At 44.1% G+C, this 25978-nt stretch overlaps 2 protein-coding genes across 10 annotated transcripts; one reads left to right on the top strand and one right to left on the bottom strand.

Moving 5' to 3' along the window:
* Nucleotides 1-15263: 15263 nt before the first annotated feature.
* LOC139398594 (lipid droplet assembly factor 1-A-like) lies at nucleotides 15264-20311 on the top strand. Of its 9 annotated transcripts, none has more exons than XM_071144516.1 (6): nucleotides 15287-15528; nucleotides 15934-16039; nucleotides 16175-16343; nucleotides 16528-16666; nucleotides 16763-16812; nucleotides 18599-20210. In XM_071144516.1, the coding sequence occupies exons 2-5, from the start codon at nucleotides 15944-15946 to the stop codon at nucleotides 16791-16793; spliced, it is 435 nt and encodes a 144-aa protein (XP_071000617.1). In that variant the 5' UTR covers nucleotides 15287-15528; nucleotides 15934-15943; the 3' UTR covers nucleotides 16794-16812; nucleotides 18599-20210. The 9 variants fall into 9 exon arrangements, with proteins under 9 accessions (XP_071000621.1, XP_071000617.1, XP_071000613.1 ...); XM_071144517.1 differs by having other exon boundaries at nucleotides 15331-15367; XM_071144512.1 differs by lacking the exon at nucleotides 16763-16812.
* On the bottom strand, nucleotides 20283-25916 carry LOC139398593 (ER lumen protein-retaining receptor 2-like). The gene is made up of 5 exons (XM_071144511.1): nucleotides 25652-25916; nucleotides 24238-24338; nucleotides 23632-23790; nucleotides 23238-23490; nucleotides 20283-21576 (listed from the first exon to the last, which is right to left on the bottom strand). Exons 1-5 carry the CDS (start codon nucleotides 25740-25742, stop codon nucleotides 21542-21544), a joined length of 639 nt encoding a protein of 212 aa, XP_071000612.1. The 5' UTR covers nucleotides 25743-25916; the 3' UTR covers nucleotides 20283-21541.
* Between the last annotated feature and the right edge of the window lie 62 nt (nucleotides 25917-25978).

The following is a 25978-nucleotide window of genomic DNA, read 5'->3' as shown; positions in this document are numbered from 1 at the left end:
CCCAGACAGTCCTAGCAAAATTCTTACTTGAGAAATTGCTTTTTGCCAAGAAGCATTTTTTGTTTCTTTTCAAGCATTTTAATTGAAAACAATCACAGTAAGGTGCAGTATTGTTACACAGGAATGATCAGATATTTAGATCAAAACGGCTGAATTGGACATTTAAGATATACAGTGGGGCAAAAAAGTATCTAGTCAGCCACCTATTATGCAAGTTCTCCCACTTCAAAAGATGAGAGAGGCCTGTAATTTCCATCATAGGTACACTTCAACTATGACAGACAAAATGAGAAAAAAATCCATAAAATCACATTGTAGAGGTGATGGAGGGAGGGAAGGATCTAAAATGTCCCCCCCCCCCCCAGTACCCAGCACCTCTCCTCTGGACCGTACCCCTCCCAGTCCACGAGGTACTGCAGGCCCCTCACCTGGCGTCTCGAGTCTAGAATAGCTTGTACTGTGTACGCCGGGGACCCCTCGATGTCCAGAGGGGGCGGAGGGACCTCCGGTACCTCAACTTCTTGTAGGGGACCAGCTACCACCGGCCTGAGGAGAGATACATGAAACGAGGGGTTAATGCAATAGTAAGAGGGAAGTTGCAATCTATTACACACCTCGTTTATCCTCCTCAGGACTTTAAATGGCCCCACACACTGCGGCCCCAGCTTCCGGCAGGGCAGACGGAGGGGTAGGTTTTGGGTCGAGAGCCAGACCCTGTCACCTGGTGCGAACACAGGGGCCTCACTGCGGTGGCGGTCAGCGCTCTTCTTCTGCCGTTCACTGGCCAGCTTGAGAGAGTCCTGGACTGCGCACCAGGTCTCTCTAGAGCGCTGTACCCACTCCTCCACCGCAGGAGCTTCGGTCTGACTCTGATGCCACGGAGCCAGAACCGGCTGGTAGCCCAGTACGCATTCGAATGGCGACATGTTCGTGGATGAGTGACGGAGTGAGTTCTGGGCCAACTCTGCCCACGGGACGTACCTCGCCCATTCTCCTGGCCGGTCCTGGCAATACAACCTCAGAAACCTACCCACTTCCTGGTTCACTCTCTCCACCTGCCCATTACTCTCGGGGTGATAACCAGAGGTAAGGCTTACCGAGACCCCCAGATGCTCCATAAACGCCCTCCAAACCCGGGACGTGAACTGGGGACCTCAATCAGATACGATGTCCTCCGGAACCCCGTAGTGCCGGAAGACGTGGGTGAGTAGAGCCTCCTCAGTCTGTAGGGCCGTAGGGAGACCAGGCAATGGGAGGAGACGGCAGTACTTAGAGAACCGATCCACAACGTTCCCCTGAGATGGGGGAAGATCAGTAAGAAAATCTACCGATAGATGAGACCAGGGCCGTTGTGGAACCGGGAGGGGTTGTAACCTCCCTCTAGGCAGGTGCCTAGGAGCGTTAATCTGAGCGCATACCGAACAGGAGGAGACATAGAGCCTCACGTCCTTAGCTAAGGTGGGCCACCAGTATTTCAACCTAAGACCCCGCACCGTCCTCGCAATCCCCGGATGACCCGAAGAAGGTAGTGTGTGAGCCCACCGAATCAATTTATCACGGACACCAAGCGGCACGTACCTAAGACTGGTCGGACACTGTGAAGGCGCAGGTTCTACCCTCAACGCCCGCTCGATGTCCGCGTCCACCTCCCATACCACCGGGGCCACCAGCCAAGAGGCTGGAAGGATGGGAGTAGGATCGATGGACCGGTCCTCGGTGTCATAGAGACGGGACAGCGCGTCGGCCTTAGTGTTAAGGGAACCTGGTCTATAAGAGATAGTAAATCTAAAGTGTGTAAAGAACATGTCCCACCTAGCCTGACGCGGATTTAGTCTCCTCGCCGCTCGGATATACTCCAGATTGCGGTGGTCAGTCCAGATGAGGAAAGGGTGTTTAGCCCCCTCAAGCCAGAGTCTCCACACCTTCAGGGCTTTTACCATAGCTAGTAACTCCCAGTCCCCCACATCATCGTTCCGCTCCGCCGGACCCAGCTTCTTAGAAATGAAAGCGCAGGGACGGAGCTTCTGTGGTGTACCCGAGCGCTGTGACAGCACGGCTCCAACCCCAGCCTCGGACGCATCCACCTCCACTATGAATGCTAACGAAGAGTCCGGATGCGCCAACACGGGAGCTTCAGTTAACAGCGCCTTCAACTGGTTGAAGGCTCCATCTGCCTCGGCCGACCACCATAGACGCACCGGCCCCCCCTTCAGCAGTGAGGTAATGGGCGCCGCCACTTGGCCCAAACCCCGGATAAACCTCCGGTAGTAATTGGCAAACCCTAAAAACCGCTGCACCTCGTTTACCGTGGTCAGAGTCGGCCAATTACGCACGGCGTTAACGCGGTCACACTCCATCACCTCCCCCGAGGTGGAAATGCGATAACCCAGGAAGGAAACGGCTTGTTTGGAGAACACACATTTCTCAGCCTTGACGTATAGGTCATGCTCCAGCAGTCGCCCAAGGACCTTGCGCACCAGGGAGACATGCGCGGTGCGTGTGGCAGAATAGATGAAGATGTCATCAATATATACCACCACACCCTGCCCGTGCAAGTCCCTGAGAATCTCATCTACAAAGGATTGGAAGACGGCTGGAGCATTCTTTAACCCATACGGCATCACAAGGTACTCATAGTGGCCTGATGTGGTACTAAACGCTGTTTTCCACTCGTCTCCTCCCCGAATACTCCTGAGGTCCAGTTTTGTGAAAAAACGCGCTCCGTGGAATGATTCTACCGCCGTAGCGATGAGAGGTAGCGGATAACTAGATCCCACTGTGATCGAATTTAGACCTCGATAATCAATGCACGGACGCAGTCCTCCCTCATTTTTCCTCACAAAAAAGAAACTCGAGGAGACAGGTGACATGGAGGGCCCAATGTACCCCTGTCTCAGAGATTCCGTGACATACAGTGGGGCAAAAAAGTATCTAGTCATCCACCAATTGTGCAAGTTCTCCCACTTAAAAAGATGAGAGAGGCCTGTAATTTTCATCATAGGTACACTTCAACTATGACAGACAAAATGAGAAAAATAAATCCAGAAAATCACATCAAAATCATCAAAATCACATATGTTTTTATATGCTACATAGGCTGTAGTTTAGGTACGCGATCTAGTGAGAGAAAGGGAACTGCAAGGTTTTCAGTGAATTTATGTAAATCCTTTGATCCTGCGGAAAAACATTTTTATATTGTAAAAAGTTTCTTATTTTCATACAGTTTCATATTGTAAAAATACAATGCAAAATTACAACTACATAATGTATAAATACCACAGGAGGTTGGTGGCACCTTAATTAATTGGGGAGGTCAGTCTAGTGGTAATGGCTGGAGCGGATTAAGAGGAATGCGATAAGATGGTGTCCATGTGTTTGATGCCATTCAATCGCTCCGTTCCAGCCATTATTATGAGCCGTCCTCCCCTCAGCAGCTTCCACTGATAAACACCATACTAAATGCAGAAGACACATTTCAGTTGAATGCATTCAGTTGTACAACACTAGGTTTCCCCCCTTTCCCTACTGATCCCCCCCCCCCCCTTTCCCTACTGACCAACTCTTTTCTCTGTATACATCAAGGATGTCTTGCTGCTGGTGACTCTGATCCACCTCGACGCAGAAGACACCATTCTGTATACTTCTGGCCCTTCTTTGGACACTGTTAACTAACCTCCAGACGAGCTTCAATTCCATACAACTCTCCTTCCGTTGCCTCCAACTGCTCTTAAATGAAAGTTAAACTAAATGCATGCTCTTCAACCGATCGCTGCCCGCACCCGCCCGCCCGTCTAGCATCACTACTCTGGACGGTTCTGACTTAGAATATGTGGACAAGTACAAATACCTAGGTGTCTGGTTAGACTGTAAACTCCCCTTCCAGACTCACATTAAGCATCTCTAATCCAAAATTAAATCTAGAATCGGCTTCTTATTTCCTAACAAAGCATCCTTCACTCATGCTGCCAAACATACCCTCGAAAAACTGACTATCCTACCGATCCTTGACTTCAGCAATGTCATTTACAAAATAGCCCCAACATTCTACTCAGCAAATTGGATGTAGTCTATCACAGTGCCGTCTGTTTTGTCACCAAAGCTCCATATACTACCCACCACTGCAACCTGTATGCTCTCATTGGCTGGCCTACATATTCGTCGACAAACCCACTGGCTCCAGGTCACCTATAAGTTTTTGCTAAGTAAAACCCCGCCTTATTTCAGCTCACTGGTCACCATAGCAGCACCCACCCGTAGCACACGCTCCAGCAGGTATATTTCAATGGTCACCCCCAAAGTCAACTCCTCCGCCTTTCCTTCCAATTCTCTGCTGCCAATGACTGGAACGAATTGCAAAAATCACTGAAGCTGGAGTCTTATATCTCCCTCACTAACTTTAAGCATCAGCTGTCAGAGCAGCTGACCGATCATTGTACCTGTACATAGCCCATCGGTAAATATCCCACCCAATTACCTCATCCCCATAATATTATTTTTTTCTCCTTTGCACCCCAGTATCCCTACTTGCACAGTCATCTTCTGCACATCCATCACTCCAGTGTCTAATTGCTAAATTGTAATTATTTCACCACTAAGCCCTATTTACTAATCTTACTACATTTGCACACACTGTATATAGAGTTTTCTATTGTGTTTTTGACTGAACGTTTGTTTATCCCATGTGTAACTCTGTGTTGTTTGTGTCGCACTGCTTTGCTTTATCTTGGCCAGGTCGCAGTTGTAAATGAGAATTTGTTCTCAACTGGCCTACCTGGTTAAATAAAGGTGAAATAAAATAAATAACAATGATGAGTTGATTATTTTAATCAGCTGTGTAGTGCTCCAGTACTGAGTTTGGGAAACCCTGTTCTCAGTGGTGATTTTAACATGTAAATCGTAGTGGGGCAAACTCCCAAAGAATGTTTTAGATGTGTGCCAGCAAAGCCACTACACAACATTAAACAATACATTAACTGCACTATAACAGTGACAAATAGTGCCCACAAACTTTTAGGGCCTATATAAAGATGTTCCAACAGCAGAGCTTTCTTTTCAGCACCATGGAGTAAATCCTTACCACAGCTACACCTGGCTATCAGGGGAGTCTTGTCTGGCAACGAAACAGATATTCAACCTCATTTACTGCCTTTTTTAAAAACATAGTGGATATGGCTGACTTGCTTAAACTAATGTGGTTTCTACTGAAAATTGAGATGTACAAACTATGGTATAAGGGAATGAAGAGCGGATAAGAGGTAATACGTAATTTCAATTAAGACATGAATGAGCAAGCTAAGACTTTGAAATGTACAGGACAGAATTCAGAACATGGGCCGTTCTTACAGTATTCTCCCTGTACACCAAGTCAGAACTGTAGGATAAATAAAGGGGGTATATAAGCAGACAATGAAAGCTCTTTTGCCCCGCCGTGTACACTAGCATGTGGTGCCATGCGGTGAAACACCGCTTCCCATTTATTTTCAATGGAAGAAAAGCCTTGGGAAGCGGAGAGGGTGGGGGACCGTTGGGTGGCATAAATGTGGCGTGGGAGGGTGTAAAAAGTTCAACATTTCCCAACTTGATGCAAATCACCTGCGACGATCACTGGGCGATGACCAATCATATCGAGTGGTTCCCATGACTAATTTGACGGTATGCGACCCTAGGCTGGAGACATTCTTCAGCAAAGATGGCTGACAAAAATACTAGGATGGAAGCAAATGTAAGTAATTAAAACGTCATAACGAATCATGCAAAAAATGTACAGTTGAGAGGAATATGTTAGTTAATGTAGAGACAAAGTTACGAAAGTCGCTATTTAGCAAGCTAGCTGACTAGCTAACGTTAACCAGCTAGCTAACGTTAGCATCCTAGCCAGCTAGCTAACATTATTATCCTAGCCACCTAGCTAGAATTCATAACATAACATAAGTTTTGCAGATTTTGTAACATATTGTAAATTTAGAAAATTCATAACATATTGTATGTTTTGCAAATTCCTAACATATCATACAAAAGGGGTGATGGACAGCCACAAATTAATACATACCATACGAAACGTAACATACATTCTAAATTGAGTGTCTTGGATTTACTTGCTTAATAATACAAGTACTGTGTACATTGTAGGGCACTGCCTGCAAACTCCCTCCATCGGCAAGTGTGCAGAGCAGCCCCCAAACAAGACTTGTCTTGAGGCTACCCCACATACCATAGCCTTATGGAATACGGGGTCCTCGATTTGCTGTATCAAGATGAAACAGCAAGGAGGACGAGAAGTGAAAGTATGGAGAGGAGGAAAAGGAGATTCAAGACCATTGGCTCGAGGTCCTCTTCCTCCCTCAGCGCACATCAGCACCCGATGACAAATACATGGCCTGCACCCATGGGGGGTGGCAGCGCCAAGAGGGACTGGTTCAATGGGAGGAAACTATGAACAGCACTGATCTCCCTGGGAAGATGGAGTGCTTCACCGCCTCCATATTCCAAAAAGTATACGTGTCTGTGGCATGTTCAGTACCGGCGTTGAACGTAACGTCTCTACTGTTGGCTTACCAGGTCGATTTGTTACAAGAGATGAGCATTCTCTAAGTCAAAGGCACAGCCAACCAGGGCCAATGGGACAAGATCTGCGTCATTGCAGATCTCAACTTCCAAGTCTCCAGAGGCTGTGGGTGCACCATGAGTCTTATGGTGCGCGGGAGAGAGAGCCTTGTGGTTCAACTTGTCCAACCTCTCGTACAAAGAAGAGGCAGATTTCCTTGATGTTCCTATAGTACCGAATGAACTGTTGCTGCCATGCAGCAGAAGTGCAAACTCGGCAAGAATGAAGGTGAAGCCTTCAACTTCTGCTTGCCCAGTAGACCTGGGTACTGTGGTAACCCGGTCTCCCCTTCCACAAGCCAGGGCTTCAGGGTTTTACGTAACTCAAAACCCCCAGAAATGCAGCAGGCAGCTAACCCACAGTTTGGCTCTCCAAACAGAGGCTGACAGTAGGGGAAGCGGTCCTTCGTTGCCACCACATCAGTGTCCTGCAGCCTGAATCCCTTGGGGGAAAGAAGTGGCTTCTGAGGAGCATCCAACAGTTCACTCCTTGTCCTGGCCTGCCTCCTCTCGGCTGGAGCACAGACTCTCGCCAGGTACGCACTTTTAAAACCCTGCCGCTCATATAGAGCAGCTAATCTCTATGCATCCCCTCACAGGGAAGATGGGGGGGTCTCACCACCAGTGCCATAGCTCTCTCATCAGCGCTTTCACAAGCAATCGAGGCAGGAAGACAAATTGCCAGTTGCCACCAAGCACTGTCCCCAAATCCCAGTGTTTTAACACTGTGCTTTGTAATACAAAAGTATGTTGCATCCAGGCATCTTGCCTAGGGCACAGAGCAAAAATATGACACTGGTTTGCCAGAGTCATCAGACTTGTAGGTGACTAACCGCAAGAGCAGGGAACTGGCATTCCAGCCCTGGGTCTTGTACATAGTCATAAAGGGGTACAGACTTCAGTTCTCTATGAAGCCACCTGTTATCAACAGAGTTCTGGTTTCAATAGCAAATGGTGACTCAGACTGCATAATTGCGTAATTTCCTCTCTATTAATCAAAGGGGTAGAGTAATACCAGTGGCAGAGAGCCATCTAGGCTTTTACTCCCGGTACTTCCTGGTCCCTTTTGGACATACGGTTCCTTAATAGCTTCCTGAGGAAGTTCACGTTCCATATGCTTACTATCAATATGCTGTCTTTCTCTATTTGTCGAGGCAACTGGTTCACTTCAGTCGACCTCAGGATGCTTCTTTTCACATAAATATTCTGCCAGCACACTGGAAGTTTCTCAGGTTCTCCTTTGAAGGCACAGCCTATGAATACCTTACTGTTCCCTTCGGGCTAGCCCAAGCTTCCCGTACATTCAGCAAGTGTGTATATAGCACCCAAGTAAGCGGTACGAAACACGGCTTCCCTTGTAATCCACCTCAACGAGTTATGGTTCAAGTTCAAACAGAAAAAGAGCTGTTTGATGCCCACACAGAGAATAGAATACTGGATTCTCTCTCTTACCGGGCTACGCTATCGGACGGCCACATAATGTTGTTCCAACGGTGCCTCTCCCTGTTCAACCGTATCCCTAACCTTAACCCTTACCCATTGGAATGACTGCAACTCTGGATCAGAAGGTTATGTGTCTGATCCCAGTTGTTTTTTTATTTTGGGTTTTAACCCTATCCCAAACCTTAACCCTTCCGCTAACCATTCGTTATGAGTGCCTAAATTTAATCCTTAGCTTCAAAATTTGATGTTTGGAGACATGGAACGATACAGAGCAGCAGGACTAACTAAAAAACTTTAACATTTTACATTCGGAACAACTTTGAAATTTGACATTTGGAGAACGTGGATAAATGTCTAATTCTGCAGTGAGACTGTAAGACCTTGTTGGGACAGAGAATACGACTGTGGTGGCATACATCAACTGCCAAGGTTGCACCGCTCTCTGCATCTACACAGAATAGCTGTCAAGATTATTTTGTGGAGCAGGGCACAACTACTTTCACTACACGTGAGTCATGTCCCAGGCGTATTGCATGTGAGAGCGAACTTGTTGTCCAGAGGGAATCCCCTATACAGGGATTGGAGGCTTCATCCCCAGGTGGTGAACCAAGACTGGGAGAGATACGCTCTAGCCAGCATAGATCTTTCGCATCGCACAGAAACACGCACTGCCCGTTGTTCTTTGTGATAGCAGGAAATGTACCACTGAGATTGCATATACCAGCACACCCTTGGCCAAAGGTAATGCTCTATGCAAGGAATTCGGTAAAAGGCGGCACAGCCCGCAGATCACTTTCCAAATATTAGGAATTCAGTTGGGGTCACTGACAGTCACTCAATTAGCTCATGTCAGCAAGTTAGCCTAGCCAGCTCTGGTAAGTAACAATCACTCAGATATCATACCAACATACCATAAGTCAAGGCAAAATATGTAGAATTTCAGGAAATTTGCCTAAAAACGGCAAACATTTCTCTGCACCCTATGGCAAAATGTGTAGAATTGCAAGGCATCACCTGTAAAACTGCAAAATGCTCCCTCAGCCACATGGAAAAATGTGTAGAAACGCATCAAACTTGCTTTAAAACTTAAAGATTTTCTCTACGACTCTCGTCAATCTCTAAGATTGCAGGAAATGAACGTTAAAAAGTCAAAATTTTGGGCTTAGGGCCCCCAAAAGCCTAGGGATTGCATGGATTTGTAGAATTGTAGAGGACACGCCCCACTCAGAGAGAGACACAGCTTAATGTGAGCTCTCACATCTTTCAACATGTTTTTTACAAAAGGATAGACTTGGAGTTAGATGAACTTGGATTTTTTGGCAGGTACATATGCAGGATGCTCCTCTCCGCAGCATGGCCTTCGCTCCAGATTTTGACCACAATTAACTGTAGAGATTACTGCTTCCAAGGTTTTCTTTTTCCAAGCTACACAGAGGGTGCTCTAGCAAGCAAACAGCAGAGACCTGAGGACACCATTCCAACCTGGAACTGAGCTCCCAGGCTTGAAAGGACAGACCAGATACAAATACAATTAGCACTAAGGTGTGAAGTAAAAGGGATTTTGGCCCAACCAGTGCCAGGAGTCTTTGAAGCGTCCTCTGAAGCCCCCTCCTGCTGTTCAAAGACCATTCACTGGCATTTTCTACAAGGAATCTGCCTCCAGAAATAAAGGCTTCTCCCAAGGTGGTGTGACACCTACTCCTGTTGCCTGCTGCACTGCTGCTTGGATTCCACCTGGCGATCTGTTCACCGTCTGCCCTGGCCTGTCTCCCCCTGTCTGGTACAGGTACCTCCACCACATTCACCCCTCTCTCCCTGGCCTCTCTCCCCCTGTCTGGTACAGGTACCTCCACCACATTCACCCCTTTCTCCCTGGCCTGTCTCCCCCTGTCTGGTACAGGTACCTCCACCACATTCACCCCTCTCTCCCTGGCCTCTCTCCCCCTGTCTGGTACAGGTACCTCCACCACATTCACCCCTCTCTCCCTGGCCTGTCTCCCCTGTCTGGTACAGGTACCTCCACCAGATTCACCCCTCTCTCCCTGGCCTGTCTCCCCCTGTCTGGTACAGGTACCTCCTCCACATTCACCCCTCTCTCCCTGGTCTGTCTCCCCCTGTCTGGTGCAGGTACCTCCACCACATTCACCCCTCTCTCCCTGGCCTCTCTCCCCCTGTCTGGTACAGGTACCTCCACCACATTCACCCCTCTCTCCCTGGCCTGTCTCCCCCTGTCTGGTACAGGTACCTCCACCACATTCACCCCTCTCTCCCTGGCCTGTCTCCCTCTGTCTGGTACAGGTACCTCCACCACATTCACCCCTCTCTCCCTGGTCTGTCTCCCCCTGTCTGGTACAGGTACCCCCACCACACTCCCCTCTCTCCCTGGCCTGTCTCCCTCTGTCTGGTACAGGTACCTCCACCACATTCACCCCTCTCTCCCTGGTCTTTCTTCCCCTGTCTGGTACAGGTACCTCCACCACATTCACCCCTCTCTCCCTAGCCTCTCTCCCCCTGTCTGGTACAGGTACCTCCACCACATTCACCCCTCTCTCCCTGGTCTGTCTCCCCCTGTCTGGTACAGGTACCTCCACCACATTCACCCCTCTCTCCCTGGCCTGTCTCCCTCTGTCTGGTACAGGTACCCCCACCACACTCCCCTCTCTCCCTGGTCTGTCTCCCACTGTCTGGTACAGGTACCTCCACCACATTCACCCCTCTCTCCCTGGCCTGTCTCCCCCTGTCTGGTACAAGTACCTCCACCACATTCACCCCTCTCTCCCTGGTCTGTCTCCCTCTGTCTGGTACAGGTACCTCCACCACATTCACCCCTCTCTCCCTGGTCTGTCTCCCCCTGTCTGGTACAGGTACCTCCACCACATTCACCCCTCTCTCCCTGGCCTCTCTCCCCTGTCTGGTACAGGTACCTCCACCACATTCACCCCTCTCTCCCTGGTCTGTCTCCCCCTGTCTGGTACAGGTACCCCCACCACACTCCCCTCTCTCCCTGGCCTGTCTCCCTCTGTCTGGTACAGGTACCTCCACCACATTCACCCCTCTCTCCCTGGCCTGTCTCCCCCTGTCTGGTACAGGTACCTCCACCACATTCACCCCTCTCTCCCTGGTCTTTCTCCCCTGTCTGGTACAGGTACCTCCACCACATTCACCCCTCTCTCCCTGGTCTGTCTCCCCCTGTCTGGTACAGGTACCTCCACCACATTCACCCCTCTCTCCCTGGCCTGTCTCCCCCTGTCTGGTACAGGTACCTCCACCACATTCACCCCTCTCTCCCGAGCTTTCGCTCGCCTCCACCACACACGCACTGTTGGTGCGAGTGACTCTGACCTTAGAATGGCTAGCCCCAAGTCGTTATATATATATTTTTTAATATTGTGCATTGTTCTATTTGCCTCATGACTCCTGCGTACTTTGTTGACTACAAACTTTCTTTATCAAACTGTGGGACAGACTATGTTTGTTCCAACACTCGGGACTCTGAGTCTGTATTGGTTACACAGACTTTTGGCCTCCCATCCTATTCTAACCTCTCGTCGGCTTTGTATTCATCTTACCTGATCAATCCAGATGTGTTGGTCATTACTGAGACGTGGTTAAGGAAGAGTGTTTTGAATACTGATGTTAAACTTTCTGGTTATAAGGCTTTTCGGCAAGACAGATCTTCCAAAAGTGGGGGAGTGGAAATCTTTACCAAGGATCACCTTCAGTGCTCGGTTGTCTCTACCAAGTCTATCCCCAAACAATTTGATTTGCTGGTTTTAAGCATTAAACTTTAAAATAGCTTTTTGTTGACCGTTGTTGGGTGGTATCGTCCTACATCAGTGACAGGAAGGTTGCAAGCTCAAAATCCCGAGCTGACACGGTACAAATCTGTCGTTCTGCCCCTGAACAGGCAGTTAACCCACTGTTCATAGGCCGTCATTGAAAATAAGAATTTGTTCTTAACTGACTTGCCTAGTTAAATAAAGGTAAAACATTTTTTACAAAAATTCAGCACCGGCCTGTACCCTATCTGCCCTAAGCTCTCTCCTGGCCCCTTACACCAAGTCTGAATTTGTCTTGCTAGGTGACCTAAACTGGGACGTGCTTAAACAACCTGACCAAGTCTCAAAGCAATGGGACTCCCTTAAAATTTCTCAGATTATCACCAATCCCACAAGGTATGACTCCAAACACCCAGAAAAGGCTACTCTCCTCGATGTTATCCTCACAAATAATCCTGATAGGTATCAGTCTGGTGTTTTCTGTAATGACCTTAGTGATCACTGTTTTACAGCATGTGTTCGTAATGGCTGCTCAGTGAAATGGCCTGTCCTGATTTGTCATAGACGCTTGCTAAAAAACTTTAATGAGCAAGCCTTCCTTCATGAACTGGCCTCTGTAAAATGGTATAGAATCAGCTTGACCAGCTTGATCAGCTGTCGAAGACTCTTGGACCTTCTTTTTTGATATTTTCAATGGTATTGTTAACAAACACGCCCCATAAAGAAAATGAGAATTAAAAACAGGTTCAGCCCCTGGTTCGACCGTGATCTTGCAGAATTACTCCACCTCAAGAATTGCATTTGGCGAAAGGCTTGGCACACGCATACTCAGGCTGACTGGCTCTCATTCAGGCAAATGAGAAATAAGTGCATTCAGGCTATCCGGAAGGCCAAAGTTAGTTACTTTACGGAGCAGTTCTCTCTCTCTGTGGGTCTAACCAAGAAGTTCTGGAAAACGGTTAAAGACCTGGAGAATAAACCCTCCTCCTCAAAGCTGCCCATGTCCCTTAATGTTGATGATGTGGTTGTTTACTGACAAGAATCACATGGCTGAGCTTTTTAATCACCACTTCATTAAGTCAGGATTCCTATTTGACTCAGCCATGCCTCCTTGCCCGTCCAACATTTCCTCATATCCCACCCCTTCTTATGCGACTATCCCCGATGCTTCTCCCTCTTTTTCCCCTGCCCAGCTACAAAGTTTCTCCCTTCAGGCAGTCCCTGAGTCTGAGGTGCTAAAGGAGCTCCTTAAACTTGACCCCAAAAACACATCTGGGTCAGATGGTTTAGACCCTTTCTTCTTTAAGGTTGCTGTCCCTATCATCGCAAAGCCTATCTAAACCTTTTTAACCTGTCTCTCCTTTCTGGAGAGGTTCCCATTGCTTGGAAGGCAGCCACAGTTCGTCCTTTATTTAAAGGGGGAGATCAAGTTGATCCTAATTGTTATAGGCCTGTTTCGATTTTGCCCTGTTTATCAAAAATGTTGGAAAAACTTTTCAATAATCAACTGACTGGCTTTCTTGATGTCTATAGTATTCTCTCGGGTATGCAATCTGGTTTCCGCTCAGGTTATGGATGTGTCACTGCAACCGTAAAGGTCCTCAATGATGTCACCATTTGCCCTTGATTCTAAGCAATATTGTGCTCCTATTTTTATTGACTTTGACACGGTAGACCATTCTATTCTTGTGGGCCGGCTAAGGAGTATTGCTGTCTCTGAGAGGTCTTTGTCCTGCTTTGCTAACTACCTCTCTCATGAGTACAGTGTATAAAGTCTGAAAATATGTTGTCTCAGCCACTGCCTGTCACCAAGGGAGTACCCCAAGACTCAAATATAGGCCCCACGCTCTTCTCAAATTACATCAACCAACATACCTCAGGCAGTAGGAAACTCTCTCATCCATTTATATGCAGATGAGACAGTCTTATACTCAGCTGGCCCCTCCCCAGGTGTTGTGTTAAATGCTCTACGACAAAGATGTCTTAGTGTCCAACAAGCTTTCTCTTCCCTTAACCTTGTTCTGAACACCTCCAAAACAAAGGTCATGTGGTTTGGTAAGAAGAATGCCCCTCTTCCCACAGGTGTTATTACTACCTCTGAGGGTTTAGAGCTTGAGGTAGTCACCTCATACAAGTACTTGTGAGTATGGCTAGACGGTGCACTGTCCTTCTCTCAGCACATATCAAAGCTGCAGGCTAAATTTAAATCTAGACTTGGTTTCCTCTATCGTAATCACTCCTCTTTCACCCTAGCTGCCAAACTATTCAAATGACCATCCTACCCATGCTAAATTACGGAGACATAATTTATAGATCGGCAGGTAAGGGTGCTCTCGAGCGGCTAGATGTTCTTTACCATTCGGCCATCAGATTTGCCACCAATGCTCCTTATAGGACACATCGCTGCACTCTATACTCCTCTGTAAACTGGTCATCTCTGTATACCCATCGCAAAGACCCCCTGGTCGATGCTTATTTATAAAACCCTCTTAGGCCTCACTCCTCCCTATCTGAGATATCTACTGCAGCCCTTATCCTCCACATACAACACCTGTTCTGCCAGTCACATTCTGTTAAACATCCCCAAAGCACACACATCCCTGGATCGCTCCTCTTTTCAGTTCGCTGCAGCTAGCGACTGGAACGAGCTGCAACAAACACTCAAACTTGACAGTTTTATCTCAATATCTTCATTCAAAGCCTCAATCTTTGACACTCTTACAGACAGTTGCGGATGCTTTGTATGATGTCTTGTTGACTCTACCTTCTTGACCTTTGTGCTGTTGACTTTGCCCAATAATATTTGTACTTTGTTTTTGTGCTGCTATCATGTTGTGTTGCTACCATGTTGTTGTCATGTTGTGTTGCTACCATGCTGTGTTGTCATGTTTTGCTGCCTTGTTATGTTGTTGTCTTAGGTCTCTCTTTATGTAGTGTTGGGTCTCTCTTGTTGTTTTGTCCTATATTTATATTGTATTTATTTATTTAAAAAATTAATCCCAATTATTTTTGTGTCCAGACTACCCTCACTCTCACTGAAGGGGATATATCACACACAGTGAACACACTCAGCATAGAGATCTTCCATATTGTTATCTATTGGCTGCCTGGGCTCTTACATAATTTAGATATTTTACTTTCGTATTACAGTATCATATGATTTCCCAGAAACAGGTGCAGTTCTCATCAACAGTTATGTAATTTTATCTGTGAAGAAAGGGATGTAGTATTGTCCTCAAGACTGCAGGGTTGCCAGTCCAAGCCTTGATTCTGTCTGTTGTCCTTTGTATAAGATTTTTTGTTGTTGTATTTTTTTAGACTGACCACTGCCTATTCCTCACTATGTGCACTTGGGGAGAAGGGTATATCATTTGGATGCAAACTTATTGAATGTGTTGTTTGTTCTATTAGTTCTATTTCTATGTATCAGTCACACATGCTTTTCAGTCCTAGTAATTTTTGTTCTTTGCATTTTACACCTTTTTGTTAACCTCGCGATAGTTCACACACAGCTTCAAACCAGTCGGCACACTTCCTGACCGGTAGATAACGAACAGAGTAGTAAAGGATTAGATAGGAGGGTTTATTTGTTCTTAATGTTTTGTTCTTTAGTCCGTAAACTGTGATTACTCCAGTACAGTAAGTGGCGGCATTCAACGATAACGTTTGTTTGCGGACCGCCATAATATTATAGAAGAAGAAGGTAACGAACAGTTTTGCAAAACGTTTGGATTAGTAGCAAACTACACGATTAACTGTGTTAAAATTAAAATCGTGTGGAATTGAGGAGTAACTCAATGTGTTGCTCGCTTTTTTAGCTAGCAAGTCGTTGGAAATAGCTTTAGCTATTCAGCTAGGCTAACGTTAGTGAAAGTAAACAAACCAAGAAACCCAGCTAACTGTTACTACTAACGCTAGCTGATGTGTCATCAAGGCGCTTTGCTGAAATAGACTTATAAGTGAGCTAGCTAGATACTCGGTATTCATATGTGTGTCTCCATGAGAGGTGGCTAAACTATGTGACATAGCGACATTTATTTATTTGTAAATGTATCCATCACCCCCTCCTCCCCTTATCCTCTTCTTCCAATTCTTCTGTGCATGATAGAAACCTAACAATGCAGTGCAACAATGTGACAACTATCCCCAAAGGGCTACTGCAGCTTCGAGACAGTTTGAGTAGCATGATGGACAGCCTTTACAAAGACCCCAAGGTAACAGTGCACCATGTATCCTCTTTAGCAACACTGTTAAAAGCTCTTGGTCTAACAGTAACACATGTATTACTTCTTAATAGGACAGTAGGTAATGTGAAGCATGTTCATGACCCTTCTCTCTCTCCTCAATAGGTGGCAGCGCTGATGAACACATCAATGGGGCAGTACCTCAATGGCCACCCATTCTTAGCCCTGGCTGTGTTGGTATTTGGCTCCATGGCCACTGTACCCATTGGGATTTTCCTGACCTTTGCCACTGTTACATTCATTGGTGCCACTGTGGGTTTCGTTTTATTGGAGGGTAAGTCCCTACACTATCTATACAATACCTACTGTCCACTACTACAGTGCCAATACACTCTTCCCAGCTGTGTAGTATAACAACTAATCTGAATGCCTGTCTATCAGGGACAATGATGGTGGCTAATACTGAAACCCTTTTTCACTATCATGTTTTTCCTCATTATTCCTCCCTCTCCCTCCAGTGTTTCTGCTATCCCTAGGAGGGGTCAGTCTGCTGTGTGTGCTCTCTGCTCTGGCCATCCTCTCCATCCTGGTCTCCTTGGTCCTTGGTGCCTGTTACATTACCTCTTACAATGTGCTCAACTTCTACTACAGCCAGCGGTATCAAAACACACAGCCTGGAGTAAACACACACACACAGAGGCCCTTCATTTGAGATTCTAATTTTCTCCCTCTTTCTTTCTCTTTTTCACCCAGTGTCAGTAGGTGGAGCCTGCGACAAATATAACAGTCATGGAACAAGATGGGTGTGTTCAACTTAACACATGGTTGATGAACAAAAACTCCTAACCGACAAGTTTTTGTTCATCAACCAAATAATGTGTTAAGTTGAACACACCCATCTTGTTCCATGACTGTAATATTTGTATTCAGATTAGTTGTCATCTACTTTGTGCATGACACAAGTAATTTTTCCAACAATTGTTTACAGACACAGGTTATTTCACTGTATCACAATTCCAGTGGATCAGAAGTTTACATACACTAAATTGACTGCCTTTAAACAGCTTGGAAATTATTATGTCATGGTTTTATAAGCTTCTGATAGGCTTGTTGACATAATTTGAGGTGTACCTGTGGATGTTTTATTTTACTAGGCAAGTCAGTTAAGAATTGACGGCCTAGTGGGTTAACTGCCTCTTCAGGGGCAGAACGACAGATTTGTACCTTGTCAGCAACCTTCCGGTTACTAGTCCAACACTCTAACCACTAGGCTACCCTGCCGCCCCATGTATTTCAAGGCCTACCTTCAAACTCAGTGCCTCATTGCTTGACATCAGGGAAAAATCAAAAGAAATCAGCCAAGACCTCAGAAAATAAATTGTAGACTTCCACAAGTCTGGCTCATCCTTGGGAGCAATTTCCAAACGCCTGAAGATACCACGTTCATCTGTACAAACAATAGTATGTAAGTATAAACACCATGGGACCACGCAGCGGTCATACCGCTCAGGAAGGAGACGCGTTCTGTCTCCTAGAGATGAATGTACTTTGGTGTGAAAAGTGCAAATCAATCCCAGAACAACAGCAAAGTACCATGTGAAGATGCTGGAGGAAACCGGTACAAAAGTATCTATATCCACAGTAAAACGAGTCAAATATCGACATAACCTGAAAGGCCGCTCAGCAAGGAAGAAGCCACTGCTCCAAAACCACCATAAAAAAGCCAGACTGCAGTTTGCAACTGCACATGGGGACATAGATTGTACTTTTTGGAGAAATGTCCTCTGGTCTGATGAAACAAAAGTAGAACTGTTTGGCCATAAGGGCCATCGTTATGTTTGGAGTAAAAAGAGGATGCTTGCAAGCTGAAAAACACCATCCCAACCGTGAAGCATGGGGGTGGCAGCATCATGTTGTGGGGGTGCTTTGCTGCAGGAGTGACTGGTGCACTTCACAAAATAGATGGATTCATGAGGAAGGGAAATTATGTGGATATATTGAATCAACATCTCAAGACATCAGTCAGGAAGTTAAAGCTTGGTCGCAAATGGGTCTTGGAGTGGCCATCACAAAGCCCTGACCTCAATCCCATAGACAATTTGTGGGCGGAACTGAAAAAGCATGTGCGAACAAGGAGGCCTGCAAACGTGGCTCAGTTACACCCGCTCTGTCAGGAGGAATAGGCCAAAATTCACCCAACTTATTGTGGGAAGCTTGTGGAAGGCTACCCAAAACGTTTGACCCAAGTTTTACAATTTAAAGGCAACGCTACCAAATATGAATTGAGTGTATGTAAACTTCTGACCAAATGGGAATGTGATGAAATAAATAAAAGCTGAAATAAATCATTCTCTCTACTATTATTCTGACATTTCACATTCTTAAAATAAAGTGGTGATCCTAACTGACTTAAGACGAGGAATTTTTACTAGGATTAAATGTCAGGAATTATGAAATACTTAGTTTAAAGGTATTTGGCTAAGGTGTACTTTAACTGTATCATACAATGTTGTTTCTCATAAGTTTAAAGTGTCCCTTTAATTTAATACTCAAGTTGTTTGTTCTCTCCCCTACTTTAAAATCTGTCAGAGATGAAGAAGCCTATGGGAAGGGAAGCCGGAGGTTTAAGGAGCTGCAGCGTCAGTGATGGAGATGGCCTTCTACAGACACAATCGTATACTGATCACTGCACTGCAGTCCTTTCACTGGCAGATAGGGGTTCCTCTAGACTCAAGAACTAGATAGAGTAAAACCTCAGGTTGACTTTTCATTAAAGGCCCAATGCAGCTGTTTTTATCTCAATATAAAATAATTTCTGGCTAATAATTAAGTACCTTACTGTGATTTGTTTTAAATGAAAACAAACAAAAAATGCTTCTTAGCAAAGAGCATGTTCTCAAGCAATAATTGTTTAGGTCTAAGTGGGGAGGGAAAAACTGAAACATATCTGTTATTGTCAGACATTTGGAACTCTCTTTCTTATTAGTCTATAAACTAATTTACCGCCAGGTGATGTCAACAGGCAGGCCACATTTTCAGCCCACCAAAGCAGGCTGAAATTTCAGGTGGTCTTTTCAAACAGCTCTTGCACTGAAAGGGCATCATTTTCACAATTGCACAGTATTATTCCAACATCATCGTCTGGAAATATTTATAAAACAAAAATCTTTGACTGGGCCTTTAACTAGAAAAATTGATTATCCAAGCAGCCCAATGGAATCATCACCATTGATACAAGTATTAATATTTCTTTATATGATTCTGGAGGTTGTATAATTTCACCTGACAATGTAGGCACATTGATTGTTGATTTATTTTATTGCATTATAGCATTTGTACTAATATCTCTATTTTCTTGATCTTTCTAAGGGTTAAGAGTACAAAGATGTATATTTTATACATAAACATAGTTTAAATTCAAGCTGCTATCGGTTGCTAGTCTGATTGTCAGATGTTACATGCAATGAATGCACCTTGGTTTTTATTGTCCATTTGCAATGGGGAGAGGTTTAAGAACCTGTAATGGTAGAAATGATTTGTTAAACAAAGCCCATTTAGAACATGACAGATGACCAGGTAGCACTGCAAATAATATACCTGCTACATTGTATTTGACAATCTGTGTATTCTGGAAACAATGTGTGCAGTATGCTATAATCCATATTGTACATTTGCCAAAGATTTTTCTTAAATGTGTTCCTCTAGTTTTTATCCACATAGGATTAATAACAGGTCAGTCTTTTAAGTTTAAAATCTGTGGTCCATTTGAAAAGTGGGAGCTAGTTTCTGTTACTAAGGTCATGTCAGTTTGTGTGAATCAGAAATGTAAAGTATGCACTAATAGAGATGATAGTGACTGATTTGTATCAAAAAGTGTTTTTATATGTATTCAATTTAATGTACCTTTTCTCTGAAGATTAGTGGTGAGATGTTACTTTGATGGAATGTTACAAGTAAATCACTTCAACTGCACTAAATTGATTTGCTCTAGAAAGCCAGTGTCTCAATATTGTAAGACATTTTTCTAATGTACAAAAGTCATTTGTAATGATTGACCCTTCACAGATTTATAGTTCTGGCCTTGAGCAGTTAAATGTTCTGTATTGTCATGTTTAATGTGGACCCCAGGAATAGTAGCTGCTGCTTTCACAACAGTTAATGGAGATTCTAATAAAATAATACAAGTAATTCTAAGTACTTACCATTTTTTTTGCCTAATCCTTTTCTAGCTGTCTGTACATAGGTGGTGTTTCACATTAACAAGGTAAAATTGTGCTTTTTCATAAAAAGTTTATTGGAGGCGAGGTTGTATCACAGTTATCATGCAACTTAAAACAAAAGAAGCTATAGGAATGACAAATGAAAAGACTATGGGGGTTTACTTAGCTGGGAAAATGGGTCAAATCTCAACATTTAACTCAAATGCATCTATACCAAACACCATATGTCACACGCATTCCTCCTGAACACTGTTCTAGAATATCATGTATATTTCAATGGGTCTTTTACCTCTGTGACAAATGACTGCATCTTTATTTAAACAGCTAAACAAACTGACCATGTAAGGTGATTACAGTATTCAATCAAATTAACCTTAGTCTATGACTGCATTGAAAACAAACCAAATAGCCCTGTCGGGAAGCACATTTACTGATACGGACCCCTAAATTACTTACAATCATCCAATGTTGAACAAGCTGAGCCTGGGCCTAAGTAATGCAGTAAACTCTTCTTTTGGTTGGGGATGTGAAAGGTGATATGTATCATGTTAAGATGGGAACGTCATCTTAGAAAGGCAAGTATGTACATAAATGGAGGACACCAAGATGAAGAATTTATGCTTTCAAATTTGACAACTGCATTGAAGGGAATTTTACCAAAAATGTCAAAAAGGGCAACTGGAAAAAAATATATATATTGGGCAAAGGGTTCTATAAACACAAGAACCCAGAAGTGGGCTTTGCAGGATTACTTTTTCAAGAGAGGAGTGCAAACTGGGATATCCAAATGAAAGAGCACCTACAAAACACAAGTAAATGTAGTTGTGAATAATAAATTGGCCAAGGGGGTACAGTCATGTAAAAACAATGTATGAAAAAATAGCAAGACATAAAATCATCATTACATAATACTCCTTGACACATCGTTTCCATCTTAATCATAAAGACTACATTTTTGTATTTCATTTTGAAGTTTGGCATGGTACTTTGTATTGAGTCAACCCTAATCAATACAATGCATATTGAGCCATCAAAGAGCACACCTCACATGTCTATTTTTTGAACAGCAATGAGAAAAGGTAAGGCAATATGCTAAAAATAGATATCTGATGACTGCGTGAAGACCTGGGATGACCTCTCATTCAGTTTGAGCCGTTTGTTGTTTACCAGTTCAAAGTTATTCATGAAGAAGACTAGTGTTTTCCCCCTTGAGTCGCTCTGTCTCTCAGGCATCTTGCTCGGCGGGGTTCTGTGATGTCATCTCCACGCACCCTGAGTCTGCTGGAAGACACGGGGTCTCCGTCTGAACCTCTCATGCTGGCAGGCTCAGCTTCTTTCCTTTCAGCACTGAGGATTGAGATACATGTCAGAGGGTCCAATGATTTAAAAAATATATTTCCCTTGCAGTGTGCCGACTCCTGTGTACTACAACATTCAAAGTGTATCTAGATAGATTATAACTCATTCAGGATAGGATGTAGTCCTACAAACTCAAACATCAATAATTTACTAACTCTATTTGATCAATGTACCAATCAGGCTTCAGGAAGAAGCATAGCACAATTACAGCAGCCATTTTAAATGATATCACTGAAGCCATTGACAAAAAACAGCACTCTGTCTCACTTTTATTGATCTCTAAGGCCTTTGATACAGTTGATCATGCAGGCAGAGACTGTCGAGTGTAGGTCTTTCGGAGCATGCAGTTGCATGGTTTGCTAACCATCTGTCTGATAGAACTCAGTGCACTCAATTTGACGGGCTTATGTTTGTTAAATTGTCTGTCTTGAATGGTGTGCCCCAAGGCTCTGTACTTGCTCCACTCTTATTCACATAAATGATTTAGACAAAAATGTCCAAAATGCACAACTTCATTTTTATGCTGATGATACTGTCATTTACTGTTGTGCCTCGTCTCTTACAAAAGCTTTCCAGAACATGCAAACTGCTTTTTATACTGTTCAACATACCTTGTGTCAATTGAAGCTTATCCTCAATACTGACAAAATTAAACTAATGGTGTTCTCTAATGCAAGAAATAGACCTCTGAACCTTTCACCTATTACTACCTGTCAGGGTAAGGAGATTGAGGTTGTAACCTCATATAAATATCTTGGAATTTTAATTGATGACAGCCTCTCTTTTAAAATAGCATATTCAACAACTTACAAAACAATTGAAGCTGAAATTGGGATTTTATTTTAGGAATAAGGCCTGTTTTTCTTTTGAAGCCAGAAGGAGGCTAGTGTCAGCTACATTTATGCCTTTACTAGACTATGGAGATATTTTATATATGAATGCTTCTGCTCAGTGTTTGAGATCAATTGACACTCTTTACCATGGCACTTTGAGATGTATTTTAAACTGCAAAACCCTTACGCACCACTGCACTTTGTATACCAGGGTTGGCTGGCCTTCTCTAGTCACTGGTAGACTTTTATTTACAAAGCCATTTTGGGTTTACTACCTTTTTATTTGTGCATTTTTAATGTTCAGAAATGTGGTGGGTACTCTTCATTCGCTGGACTTTATCCTGCTAACTGTTCCAAACGTCCAAACTGAATTTGGTAAAAGGGCTTTTATGTACTCTGCGCCATAGTCTTGGAACACCTTACAAAATACTTTTAAACTGGAAGAACTTGTCCTGATTGGTGTTTTTAAATCACTGATGAAGGAGTTTGAGGCTGATTCCCTGACCTGTCAATGTTTTTAATTTGCTGTTTTATACTCTTGTGAATTCAATGGTTTTTACTAGATTACTTGTAGTTTTTCATGTTGTCTGTCTGTAATTTTTTTGTAATGACTTGATGCTGCCTATCTTGGCCAGGGCGCTCTTGAAAAAGAGATTTTAATCTCAATGAGCCCTTCCTGGTTAAATAAAGGTTAAATAAAAAATAAAAAACTCCAACAAAGCTTACTTACGCATACATAAAATACCAGATGGTCAAAGAGCGAATACACAGATGGCAGAACATACATCAGAGGTGGACATTTAGGTGGACACTCACCTTTGGTGACATAAAGGTAGAAGAAGTCACAGTAGAGGATGGTCTGCACCATGCCGGCCACAATGGCGATCATGTCGAAGAAACCCTCGAAGTAAAAGCGCCAGATCCAGTTGAAGAGGTACAGGGCCCGGTAGAGACCCAGGAAAAACAGGTAGTGGGTGGTGATGGTCTCCGCCTCGCCCGTCTTACTGATCATGAAGAGCTGGGGCAGGATGGCCACCGACTCCAGGTAGATGGAGAATGTCCACAGGATCTGATAGAAAGACAAACACACAACACTGTATATTAGCCATTAATCTCATCCGCCAGCTCTCTCACAACTGACCATGCGGAATAGGTTAAGTAGACATCAACTAGGGGCTTCTCCTTCATATGTAATGTAAATGTCTCTAACCTCTAGGAAAGAGAAGTCATGGTTGACCAGGCAGGCGAGGCCCCCTACAGGAACCACCAGGAATTCCATTCGGAAGCTGTCATGGTTCCCATCATAGGTGGCCTTGAACTTCATGTAGATCAGGTAGACAGTGGCGTAGGCACAACCAATGTAGATCACCTGCAGAGAAGAGTATAGGGAGAAAATGAATGTATCCCATGTTAAGGGCGGCAGGGTAGCCTAGTGGTTAGAGCATTGGACTAGTACCGAAAGGTTGCAAGTTCAACTCCCCGAGCTGACAAGGTACAAATCTGTTGTTCTGCCCCTGAACAGGCAGTTAACCCACTGTTCCTAGGCCGTCATTGAAAATTAGAATTTGTTCTTAACTGACTTGCCTAGTTAGATAAAGGTCAAATAAAATGGTGCTGAGAAGAAAATAGTAGCACAGTCTCTCATAAGGACTAGGGCCAGAATAAATCTACAGATAGAACCCCCAGAGAGATTTGGTGAGGACATTGTCAATTGCTTATGCAGACGACTAAGGGATTCTATGCCTAGCCCAACTTAATCTTAACACTTAATCTATACTATGGAGAGAAGGAAAGGAAGGCTCAGCCATCCTCTTACCTTCATGGTGGTGTTGTAGAGGGAAATGAAAGAGGTGAGGAGGTCCAGGTAACGAGTAGTGAAGACCAAAGCAAACAGGATCTGGCTCTTCCCAGAGATACCTGGATGGGACAACCAGTTTAACAACAGTAGGACTGATAATACCTGGGAATGAAATAAGAAATTATTCTTCTAGTTTTGCATCACTTCAAGAACAAGTTCTGGAAGAATGGCAAGTCCTTCACAACTTCTGAAATTTGCAAGCCCCTTCTTCCTTTGCAAGCCCCTGCCCAGTCAGAGAGCTGCAAGTGTGATAGTATCTTATCAACAGCAGTTGGAAATGTGAGTGAGACAAACCCATGTCTGACTAGAGGGTCTAGTCTGATTGCTGAAACTACATCAAGAAATGCAGCAGCATCTCAAGACCAGGGTGATCACTCTGCAACTAATGCATCTCCATGTAGGCCTAATCGTAATGTGCACAAGACATCTTATTTATTCCATATATTACAGTGACTGGTATTAGAAAAAAACAGCAGATCCTAATGCCTCAAAGGCAAATGAATCCGATGCAAACAAGGTTGATGAGAGAAACGTGTGCGAGTGTTTAGAATATACGATGTGTTCAGCTAATTTGACACATAAATGTATAAGTGTCGACTACTTTTGAGTGAGAATGCATTGATTCCTTGCCACCGAATTTAATTTCGTGAGACTTTCAAGAATGCCACGTCAGAGTCCAGATCTAACAATCAAACGCCAGCCTACATTGAGTGAACTCGCATGCCAGACTGTTGCAGAAAACAAGGTGACACTAGACCGGATGTTTAAACAAAAGTTATTCATAAATGCCTCATCTGAAAGCAAGGTACAGTGTCCAAACCTGCATCACTTTATGAGCAATCGATTTTTTTAAATCGTCGACTATTTGGGCTGTTACACGTAGCTAGCTAATGAGATACCGTAGCTAACATGTTTTGCATAGGTGGCAAACCAGATATTCAATGAAGGATTTGATTAAACAATAATCCATGTAGCTACTTTAAAATCAGAGCAATCCAAGTTGCCGCGCTAGAATAGACAGTTAGCAAGTTGACATGCTACTGTGGTGAAGTAGCTAACATTCAACCAATTCAAGCTCACTAGCTAGCGAACACTCCAGTGCACACAACATGATCTGCATGTTTCATGATATATATATATATATATATATACACTGATCAGCACTTAAAATGCCATTCGTTGCTTGTTTGTTCTGTAGCTACCAGCTAAATATATATACTATCCATGTTAGCTAGCTGTCTACAGGGATCTAAACTACAGCTAACTAGATGCGTTGGAATATGGGCAGACGGCTAACTAAATACATGAGTAGACAGCACATAGCCAATAAGTCATTTGAAGAAATATACATTTTAGTGGCTAATATACTCACCAGCACACGACCTGGTTTTCCATATTTTGAGCAGGAGAATGATGATAGCTGCCAAGTGAGAGAGGTCTCCCGTTAACCTGAAGATGTTCATTGCTAGAGCTGATGCCTTCTTTTGACACCGGTGAAAATGACTTAAAGTCTCCTGTTAACTTTCTCCTGGTTTAAACTAGCTTTCTAGCTAACTTATTTAACCGGCTTCACTATCCCTTTTTGATGCAACGAGTTGAAATATGGCGATAGGGCAAGTCGACGTGGAAGGGGGCGTAAGAAAAACGTAAATTACACAGCAAATTGGGTTCGGATTGGATACGGCGGTTTGAGTGACAC

This window comes from Oncorhynchus clarkii, unplaced genomic scaffold (assembly GCF_045791955.1).
Source record: "Oncorhynchus clarkii lewisi isolate Uvic-CL-2024 unplaced genomic scaffold, UVic_Ocla_1.0 unplaced_contig_13399_pilon_pilon, whole genome shotgun sequence".
Classification (NCBI taxonomy): Eukaryota; Metazoa; Chordata; class Actinopteri; order Salmoniformes; family Salmonidae; genus Oncorhynchus; species Oncorhynchus clarkii.
The sequence above is the reverse complement of the archived record's forward strand: the minus strand, read 5'-3'. Positions and strand labels throughout refer to the sequence as shown.

What these genes read in the sequence shown, in the direction of transcription:
- LOC139398593 (XM_071144511.1), bottom strand. Translation starts at nt 25,742, where the DNA reads ATGAACATCTTCAGGTTAACGGGAGACCTCTCTCACTTGGCAGCTATC. An exon ending in ATGACTTCTCTTTCCTAGAG is followed by an intron (nt 23,491 to 23,631) that starts GTTAGAGACATT and finishes TCTTTCTATCAG; the next exon opens with ATCCTGTGGACATTCTCCAT. An exon ending in CTACCTTTATGTCACCAAAG is followed by an intron (nt 21,577 to 23,237) that starts GTGAGTGTCCAC and finishes CTCAATCCTCAG; the next exon opens with TGCTGAAAGGAAAGAAGCTG.
- LOC139398594 (XM_071144514.1), top strand. Translation starts at nt 15,944, where the DNA reads ATGCAGTGCAACAATGTGACAACTATCCCCAAAGGGCTACTGCAGCTT. An exon ending in GGGTTTCGTTTTATTGGAGG is followed by an intron (nt 16,344 to 16,527) that starts GTAAGTCCCTAC and finishes CTCTCCCTCCAG; the next exon opens with TGTTTCTGCTATCCCTAGGA. An exon ending in AACTTCTACTACAGCCAGCG is followed by an intron (nt 16,667 to 18,598) that starts GTATCAAAACAC and finishes AAAATCTGTCAG; the next exon opens with AGATGAAGAAGCCTATGGGA.